This window comes from Chanos chanos, chromosome 15 (genome assembly GCF_902362185.1).
Source record: "Chanos chanos chromosome 15, fChaCha1.1, whole genome shotgun sequence".
NCBI lineage: Eukaryota > Metazoa > Chordata > Actinopteri > Gonorynchiformes > Chanidae > Chanos > Chanos chanos.
The window spans coordinates 7,309,506-7,319,605 of record NC_044509.1 but is presented as its reverse complement, the minus strand read 5'-3'; the positions used below and the strand labels follow the sequence as shown (position 1 = coordinate 7,319,605).

General features: G+C 44.4%; 1 protein-coding gene across 2 annotated transcripts in view; it reads left to right on the top strand.

Annotated features, from left to right (window-relative positions):
- Positions 1-1,272: 1,272 nt before the first annotated feature.
- The window catches only part of acaca (acetyl-CoA carboxylase alpha), a 36,611-nt gene continuing 27,783 nt past the window's right edge, over positions 1,273-10,100 (top strand). For both annotated transcript variants that reach the window (XM_030792380.1, XM_030792379.1), the window contains exons 1-15: positions 1,273-1,443; positions 2,499-2,745; positions 5,536-5,668; positions 5,760-5,898; positions 6,242-6,351; positions 6,559-6,640; positions 6,791-6,889; positions 6,973-7,079; positions 7,165-7,275; positions 7,487-7,696; positions 7,912-8,082; positions 8,862-9,023; positions 9,199-9,362; positions 9,577-9,727; positions 9,974-10,077. In XM_030792380.1, the coding sequence (XP_030648240.1) occupies positions 2,528-2,745; positions 5,536-5,668; positions 5,760-5,898; positions 6,242-6,351; positions 6,559-6,640; positions 6,791-6,889; positions 6,973-7,079; positions 7,165-7,275; positions 7,487-7,696; positions 7,912-8,082; positions 8,862-9,023; positions 9,199-9,362; positions 9,577-9,727; positions 9,974-10,077 (1,961 nt within the window). In that variant the 5' untranslated portion in view covers positions 1,273-1,443; positions 2,499-2,527. The remainder of the gene's footprint in view (positions 1,444-2,498; positions 2,746-5,535; positions 5,669-5,759; positions 5,899-6,241; positions 6,352-6,558; positions 6,641-6,790; positions 6,890-6,972; positions 7,080-7,164; positions 7,276-7,486; positions 7,697-7,911; positions 8,083-8,861; positions 9,024-9,198; positions 9,363-9,576; positions 9,728-9,973; positions 10,078-10,100) is intronic.

Here is a 10,100-nt window from a genome sequence, read left to right as displayed (position 1 = left end):
GTGAACACACATCCAGTCCGTCCTCAAGTGGCCTTGACATCAAATTTATCTCCGGGAGGAAACGTTGGCTAATACCTGGGCAATCACAGAAATACCTTCTGTTTAAATAGAAATATAGCCAAAAGTACAAGCTGTAATGCAAATTAAACATGCAAGATGATAAAACGGAGATTTTGCCAGTTGGTCCTCCTAAAGGTTTAGCAATGGACCTCTGGACCTAACATTCTGATATCCACTCAAATTTCAACCTCTGATGTTATGAAATACATTCGATGATTAAATCTCTGCACTTGTGGCGGACATTGACTTGTGACAGCGTAGCCAGTGTGGTGCCTGATCCCTAAGTAGCTTTCAGTGATAACAACTGTCATTAAATGATTTATCATACAAACCTCTAACGCAAACTAAATAATCTTTATGCTTACAACGAGCGCTGCTCTCACTGAGCGGGCTGAGCACCGGACAATTACCACCAGCGGCCAGATATGAACACGTGTTAGTCGGTATCAAACCGGTAGTAAAGTCTTTTATTTATAATGTATTGGAAGTGCATGGGGTTGCAACCAATAAAAAGTGTCTGATCGTGTAGAAACATTCGCGAATAGTAGAGGATGTTGCAATATTACCTGTTTTGGATAACCACTCTTGGATCGAACCCCAAGGTCTATGTGCCAGGGTGTTCTCAAGATAAACCTGTGCATTCTGAGGACATAAATTAATCTGACTGGATTGACTGGACTGCACATCGGGTGCCCGAGATAAAATACAACGTAGCTATGTAGTTGCTAGCGTTACTTGACCATCAAGATAGAAGAGGCAGATTCCTCTTTTGTGCCACTAGTTTTACTGATGAAGTATGTAGTATATGATGGCATGGTAGCGTGATAGAACATGTTGTACTCTGATGAGGAAAGAAGAGTCTCTCAAAAACCGTGAGAGGAAAAAAGAACCAAATTGAAATCCCACAAAAGACACGCGTACAATCTTACTCAAAATGTGTTAATTATGCTCCTTCCGCTTTTGTGTTACAGTTTCGACCAATCAGTGACCTAATTTAATCCAAGGTGCATACAGATCAGATCAGACCATACTGTGGAAACACGTGGGACAAACGACCTACCCGTTCATTGGGCACACCTTCTTTTACATGGCCCTCCCATTTTCCCCACTCCTCGCGAAAAACGTGCATTTCCATTGGTTCACTGGCACAGACTGAGAGGCTACGCAGGCAGGGGTTAGAGTTGAACGTCCAAAAGTAACCCTCAGGCATCACACCACCGTGATGTTGCTGTCAAAGAGGCTGTTCTAGTGAGTCAGCCTTGATGGGATGTGACCGTGATCTCTGATAGACAACAAATGCAGGGACCCGGATTGATTTAAATAAACAGTGTTTAGTCTGTTGGGACCTGTGCATCAGAATAGCTTGCCGACTTCTTGCGCACGGTGAGTAGATAAGCCTATTACAACACTAGAGCCAGGCTCCTGCGGGTAACGCTGAATTGTCACTATCATGTCAACGCTTGCTGACCGGGTAACTTAGCTCATTGCCCTAGCTGGCAGAGCCAAAAATTTCTGCTTGAATCTCGACTATCATTAGTCAGTTTAAAATGAAAATAGGGAATTCCGAACCATCGATACCCTACATGACACTTCACACTATGAATTCCTCATAGGAAACTGCGGCAGCCGGCTAGCTAGCCATGTGTCGGTCTACACTGAAAATGAATTGGGATGCGACATCTTTCCATATTTCTGTAATCCACGGGGAAGATTCCACAAGGCACGCTGACAAACCGATAATATGGAAGCGTTATTTTACTACATTTAATGTCTCTATTCCAGAACCATAGTAGTTCCAGACTTAGGCTTGCTAACTGAAGGCATTGTTAGCTTGCAAGGTAGCGTGTCATCAGACAAGTTTTTCAGGCTCAGCACCCTCAGTGGGAAGGGGTGTTGTCCTGGTGATTTACGTTACCTGGAAATATACCAAGAGCTGAAATCAGGTTTTAGGGGCTCATCTTCTCTTTGAGTGAGTTAGCCACTTAGCACTGAGCGCTCCTAGTCGTCCCATGTCTCGCTCATGTGCATGCGAGTGGTTTAGAGGTTCCACCCTGTTGGCTTGTTAGGTCTGTCAGTGTCAACATCTCAGTAATGTATTCATTCGCCGGTGCTTCTGTATTGCTAAAAGACGTGTCTCTGCAAGCTATGTTTTGTTTTTAGAGGCCCGCTCTCTCAGTTCAGTCACACTTTCTAAGGTAATTAAGGTCAGTTCTTTTATTGTTTGGAGATTACTGAAAGAAATCAGAACATGAAGACATCTTGCATTCAAGGAAGCTGTCAAAATTAATCCTTTAGTCAGATTACAGTGTATTCTCAATGTCTTCCCACGGGTGGAAAAAAAAGCTGTTATTTTAGGTTGAAAATGTTTACTGTAAATCTCTTTGCTCTGTGCTCTTGATTATCCAGGCTTGTTTCTCCCTCTCTCTTTCTGTTTGTAGTGTTTGGAGCCTGCCAGTGTCGCCCAGTCATGGCAGAGCAGGACCCTCCTCCTAAGAAAGCGCCGGCGGTGGCCGCACTGCATTCCCATTTCATCATTGGATCAGTGTCCGAGGAAAACTCGGAAGATGAGATTCCGGGGAAGCCGGACCTGCAGGTTGAGGAGAAGGATCGGTCGCTGTCACCTTCCTCCATCAGCTCGGACAGCACGTACGAGATGGGATTCGAAAGCCTGGACGGGCATCTGAGGTTGGTGAGATCGGATCTTTGTCCGAAGCTTTTATTCCTACCTAATTTCTTACGTGACTCTTCATTCTTAAGTGACCACACCAGTCACCATAGACTTGTCAAAAGTCATCTCACTCGCCCAAGAAATTGGTGAATTTCATCATCCAGGAACTGGTTGGAAGAGTGGGCTTCATTGCTTAGAAACCTCAGTACTCCTATCAGACAGTCAGGTTGTGCCTCAGAATAAGGAGAGGTGGTTCTTCAAACTGACGTCTTAAGGAAACTGAGTTTATGTGTGTTGCTCTGACTGGCCCCTTCTCTACCTTGTGAGAAAAAAAAAAAAAACCCTGAGTGAGTTACTTCACACTCTTGCACAAAATCTGCACTGTGAGCTTCAGCTGTCTCCCCTGCCAAAAGCCTCCAACCTTTGCTCTCCTCCTGAAACCTTCATTCAGTGCCAGTTTACTCAGAATGAGAAAGTGAGAAATGTCTTGTGTTTATAAGAATGTGGGAGAGAAAGAGTTCTCTGATGATTTTTTTCTGCTCTTTTTTTATTATCTTATTCCGCTTTATTTATTTATTTATGTGTGTTGATTTTTTTTTTTTAAATACTTTTTTTTTTTTAAATATGTTAGGTACTTTTTGTCCCTGCAAGATTCAGCAAATTTCGTACGACCTGCGCTAAGACAGCACTTTAAACAAGCAAATGTGCTGCAGGGAGGAACGTTTAAATACTTCTTTGACTGTCCTGGGTGGTTGAATTCGCTGACTGAAAACGTGTGGGTTTTACTACATGCTACATTACAGCAAAGTTACACTGTTTGTCCTTTACGTCCCACCGAGATGGAGAATAATTTGTTGTGGTTACACAGAAACACAAAGATCTGAATTCAGCTGAAGCCTGTAGACAGCACAGTTTTCAGTCTCTTAGACACTTCAATACGTCTTTTCTCATATTTAATCACAGTTTGCAGAGTCCAGTGAGGTTTGGATTTTTTCCTGACTCCTACAAGTTTGTTTGACTTTGACAGATTGTATTTTTAAACCAAGGATCTGGAACTTTGTTTAATAGATGTGATAACGATTCTAAAGAGGTGTTCATTGTTAGTTTGTCACAAAATCATATCAGTCACTTTGGCATGACAAATGGCAAATTCTTCGTATTATTGAAGGGTAATTCGTCAGTTATTGCAGACATACAGTATGTTTCTGTTAACAAAAAACCAAAAAAACATGAGAAACCTAATGCAGTAACACACTTCTGAGAAGGACGACGTTATCTGTATCCCAGTTGTTTTTGTGGTTGGTTTTTACCACGGCAGCTTTATGGTTTAAGTCAGTCTGGTTGAGCAGGTCCAGTCGGCAGAGCAGGAGTCGAGGGTTTGGGGAGGGGGGGGGGTTGGTGCTGATTCTGACAGTGACAGACAATGGGAACCTCCCTAGTCTGCATTCCACTCCCATTGGCTGGAGATAGGGCCTTGCTTTGAGCAATCGGAGAGAGAGAAAAGTACAGGAAGTCCAGGCCGACGGGATAAAGCAAGCCCCTCTCCGCTTCATGTGCGGAAAGCCCGTTGCTTGCACTAGCCCGCCCCCTCGATGATGTAACAATGTAGTGTCAGGCCACAAGAACCAGCCAAACACAGACGGCCACTCAGCCATGCATGCCTGGATGCCACCGCGATCCTCCCCCTTCCTCTCTTCATGAGGGGGGGTACAGGCCCTCTTTGCTTCTATGGAGACACATCTGCTGCAAGTGACAAACGACATGCTAAAATTCAGTGTTTTGTGAGTTTCAGGAGGTAGACTGTAAAAACACTGGGAAAACCTCCTCTCTAATGCAGTGGATAAAATTTCATAAGTAAGATGAAACAGAGTGTTTGCATTACATATTAATGCTTTTTTTTTTAAGGTGTTTGAATTAATATTGACATGTGTATTTAAAACATTTCAGAGACGATAACCGAGGACTCTATATCCTCTGGTTTAGTGTATTGAGCTGACAGTGCTGAAAGCTATACTCTCTGGCCCTCAGTATTGATTGTAATGATTTTTTTTCCTCCTCTGAATGGACTGCTCTTCCTCATCATTTACTTGTTTAACACAATCACTAGGCTTCACTTGACCGTCCTTTGTTAAAATAAACCTTAATGAAACTAAAAGGCTCTGCTTTTGTTACTGTGAAAAAGATTTAGCTAAAACTAGCATCTGCAACAAAGAGTGGTGTTGACTGATCGCCCCTTTCGTACCTAATGCTTTGGTTTGCTGAGTTCTGCTGAGATAAGCTCCAGCCCGAATTTTAAAAATGTTTCATTCAAAAGATGGCTCGTGATCCGTGGTAGAGGGCATATATGTCCAATTTTCAGTTTTTGAATGGAAGAAATTCTGACTAACGCTCTTTTGTCATGCGTAACTGTCGTAAAATAAAATATTCTCTCTGGACAGTGGAAGTTGTGGGATGACCAAAGATACATCAGTCACACCCAACCAGCCTCACACGATCTACACTGTAGTTATTGCTGCCTGATGACTGTATTTCATGGTTTATTATTTTAATGTAAATCCACTTTTTGTAGCTTTCTGAATATTTCTCTATAATTTTAGACGTATTATTTGAATGATTTATATAAAAAATGTGTAGTTTCTCACATGTTAAAGCATAAACAGTTTTTCCAAAAGTTATTGCCTGAACATGCAACTTACTGTTGTCAAATTTGTTGTTTTTTACTGTAAACACACGTATTTAGTTTTGCAGATGTGTAGACTGTTCTTCTCCGGTGTGAGTAGATTAAGTTACTTTCTTGTATTCTTCAGACCCAGCATGTCAGGGCTCCATCTAGTGAAACAGGGTCGAGATCGACGACGCATTGACTTACAGAGGGACTTCACTGTAGCGTCTCCCGCCGAATTCGTCACTCGCTTCGGGGGCAACAAGGTCATCGAGAAGGTAAGTGCAGTGTGTGAAACATTTAGGAAAACAATGTACCTCATTATGTCGGAACTGTGCAAAATGAATTCTTATCTCTTGTTTATGTAAGGTTCTTATTGCCAACAACGGAATTGCAGCGGTCAAGTGCATGCGTTCCATCCGCCGGTGGGCGTACGAGATGTTCCGGAACGAGCGGGCCATCCGCTTTGTCGTCATGGTTACTCCCGAGGACCTGAAGGCCAATGCGGGTGATTTGTTTGGTTTTTTTTTTAGGGGGGTGGCAGTGGGGATTTAGAGGTTTACAGTTGGGGAGTAGCATCCCAACTCAACGGCTCAGTGAAATCAGTTTAGCCATGTGGGGCAGAGTGACTGAGTTTATGTTTGTACACCGTCTGCCTGGTTTGTTCAGACTAAATATAACCTCATTTGTAGATAGGGAAGTTCCTTTCAGTGTCAGGGACGGTCAGAAACTGAACTGTGTGGCCAGACACTGGACGTGCACTGATAACACATCTTATTTTGTCATCTGAGAGTCTCTGTCTTCTGCCTGAAAAGCACACTGAAATATCTGATATCTCATTTCCCCCACAGAGTACATTAAAATGGCAGACCATTACGTACCCGTTCCTGGAGGGACGAATAATAACAACTATGCCAACGTAGAGCTTATTTTGGACATTGCAAAACGCATTCCAGTTCAGGTATACCTTTTTTTTTTTAATGTCTTCTGAAACATTCATTTCTGATTTTGAGAAACTTTAGAGAAACTATTTGATCTGTTGACTGTTACGCCTCACAAGATGTCGGTGAATATTTGGTTATGCTCTTTACAAAACAGAGAGAGATTTTTTATAGCAGTAATGATACGTACGGTTCTTCTCGGTTCTCTTGCCCTCTCGTGAACGTAGGCCGTGTGGGCCGGATGGGGCCACGCCTCCGAGAACCCCAAACTCCCTGAGCTGCTGCACAAGAATGGAATTGCCTTCATGGGTTAGAGTTTTTCCAGAAATGATTTAATTGAGAGCGCAGTAACATCATGACCGCTTAACAGAACTGCACCAGATGATCCTAATGTTTCTGTTTGTTCTTTTTGTAATTGTTCCTTTGATTCTGTTGGGGTTTTTTTGTTCCACGGTCCAGGTCCTCCCAGCCAGGCTATGTGGGCGCTAGGTGATAAAATAGCCTCATCCATTGTGGCTCAGACTGCTGGCATTCCTACACTACCCTGGAGTGGAACAGGTTCGTTAGTCCCTCCTAGCTTACGATCTGTTACGTTGTCAGAGTGGATTACCGTGGCTAAGTATTTGGATGTGCCCCTACAGGACTGACTGTTGATTGGTCGGAGAATGATCAGAAAAAGAGAATCATCAACGTTCCCCCCGAACTGTACGAGCAGGGCTGCATACACGACGTGGAGGATGGGCTAAAGGTACGCATTTGTCTGCCGCTCACGGCGGTTTATTAGCATCGTGTTAGCATGTACGCGGGCTAAAACGGTTTGTTTTGCCCTGCAGGCCGCGGAGGAGGTGGGCTACCCGGTGATGATAAAAGCCTCTGAAGGCGGAGGAGGGAAGGGTATCCGCAAGGTCAACAATGCCGACGACTTCCCCAACCTCTTCAGACAGGTCAGTACAAATCCTACTCACGCTTCTGCTATAACGATAGCGTTTAAAACCTTAGCATGAGAGCTCGAAATTGTACAGTCTCACAAATTGCAGCATATTCTAGTGAATTACAACAGCTGCAATGAGATCATTTTCTGCATTTGTTATCTTTTTTTTTATCTAACTATAAATGTGCGGTTAATTCTTTTATGTTTGGTCTTATGGTCGCAAGGTTCAAACAGAAGTGCCTGGTTCGCCGATCTTTGTCATGCGATTGGCTAAACATGCCCGTCACCTGGAGGTGCAGATCCTGGCTGACCAATACGGTAACGCCATCTCTCTGTTCGGCCGTGACTGCTCGGTCCAGCGTCGGCACCAAAAAATCATTGAGGAGGCCCCAGCGACCATCGCGACCTCCGACATCTTTGAGAACATGGAGAAGGTAGGATACACTAGCATAAGTTTGTGATTTAAAATAAGTCTTATCTCTTCGGACTAAAATATATTTGTACTTCTGCCTTACGTTTAGTTTGGCTGTTTATGTGAAATTCAAACACTGGTCAAAATCCAAGAGGCGTCCCCTGAATTTGCCCTCGCGTGAATTTTCTGGATTTTTGGTTTGTTGTTCGAGCTGTTGTTTTGTGTTTTGTTTTTCAGTGTGCAGTGAAGCTGGCTAAGATGGTGGGCTACGTGAGTGCTGGCACGGTGGAATATCTGTACAGTCAAGACGGGAGTTTCTACTTCCTGGAGCTCAACCCACGTCTGCAGGTGGAACACCCCTGCACTGAGATGGTCGCCGACGTCAACCTGCCTTCCGCACAACTACAGGTCTGTCAGAGCAGTGCTGTTTGTGTGTGTGTACGTGTGTGTATGCATGTGTGTGTGCCTGTGTTTGTGTGTGTGTGTGTGCGCGCGTGTCTGTGCGTGAGCGTATGTGAGAAAACGATGATGTGGACTCAGACCTCGGCGCCTCACTGCTCCTGCCACTCCGCATTAACCTCCTTTGCCTTGTCTCCATGGCAACCGGCCAAGTTAACGCGCCCGTCGCGCAGAGAGAGACGTGTCCACCCCTCTGCAGCAGATCCGCAGTCACGTGACCTCACCCCTGTATGTAGAGCCCTCGGCCTGCGGTGGAGGACACTGTCAGTCAGGACCTAGCATCCGAGGAAGGGGGAGGGCTGAAATCTCTTATGTAACACACACAAAGGCTTTGACGGTTGAATGCTCTTCTGAGACGGCAGTTTGGAAGCCCTGCCTGCCCTCTGGCTTATTCTGAGATTTCAGAATGAAACTGAGTTTTGCAGCACTGAGTAAATGTAGCCCATGACACACATTGCTAGTCAGGAAATCCTGCTCTTACATAAAAGAAAGCCCATTTTTTTTTTAAGAGTCTACGTCATCATTTTAAAACCATCTCACTTCTTCAGTAAAATCTCGATAGCTATCAGTTGTAAACAGATTATTTTAAAAAGGCTGATTTCTGATTCCTAATGCTAAATTGCTTTGCTTTTTGTTTTCCTGTCTACTGAGTCAGAAACGCCTTCCTATGATTTGACCAACTGTGAAATGTTTTTTAAATAGACTCTGTGTGTTCACTCATCCCTCAGATTGCCATGGGCATTCCTCTCCACCGTATTAAGGACATCAGAATGCTGTACGGGGTCCAGCCCTGGGGAGATTCCATGATAGACTTTGAAGGTCTCTCTACTGCCCCCTCTCCACGAGGTCATGTCATCGCAGCCCGTATCACTAGCGAAAACCCAGACGAGGTGTGTGGAGACTTCCACGATTCCATCCATCTACCAAACTTTCCTTTCCTGGGAGATGTTTCCTCTGCTTCATCCATTGACAAGACACTTTAAAATATCATTCTAATTGATAAATATGCTGTGTAAAGCGTGATAATGCTGAAAATGTGACGGGTTGTTTGGTTGCGTCTCTCAGGGCTTTAAGCCCAGCTCAGGCACAGTTCAGGAGCTGAATTTCCGCAGTAATAAGAACGTGTGGGGTTACTTCAGCGTGGCTGCGGCGGGAGGTCTGCACGAGTTCGCCGACTCTCAGTTCGGTCACTGCTTCTCCTGGGGAGAAAACCGAGAGGAGGCAATATCGTGAGTCCCTCTCTCCCTCCCTCTCCCTCTCTCTCTCTCCCCCTCTCTCTCCCTCTCTTTCTCCCTCCCTCTCTCTCTCTCTCTCTCTATCTCCCTCTCTGTATCTCCCTCTCTCTTTCTCCCCCTCTCTCTCTCTGTGTAAAATTTTGTAATATTTGAATCTTAAGCTCATCTATCCTACAAAACAATCACCTACATGTTTTTATGTCCCCAGTAACATGGTGGTGGCTTTAAAAGAGCTGTCGATCAGGGGGGATTTCCGGACCACGGTGGAATATCTCATCAAACTGCTGGAGACAGAGAGTTTCCAGCATAACAGCATTGACACTGGCTGGCTGGACAGACTCATCTCTGAGAAAATGCAGGTAAAGGCCCTCATACAGGACATTTAGATGTACTCTTTACACTTGGTTATATGTACATAGGCCATTGATTTTTCTCTTATCTTTGCTTTGTGTTCGGTCTATTATTTAGGTTTTAGATTGCGTGAATTCAAACATGCCTGAGTCTGTTTGTCCGTCCGTGTGTGTGTGTGTGTGTGTGTGTGTGTGTGTGTGTGTGTGTGTGTGTGTGTGTGTGTGTGTGTGTGTGTGTGTGTGTGTGGTGTTCAGGCGGAGCGTCCCGACACTATGCTCGGGATAGTGAGTGGTGCTCTACACGTGGCGGATGTCACCCTCAGAAACAGTGTGTCAAACTTCCTACACTCTCTGGAAAGGTAATTATCTCCCAATCTCCTGA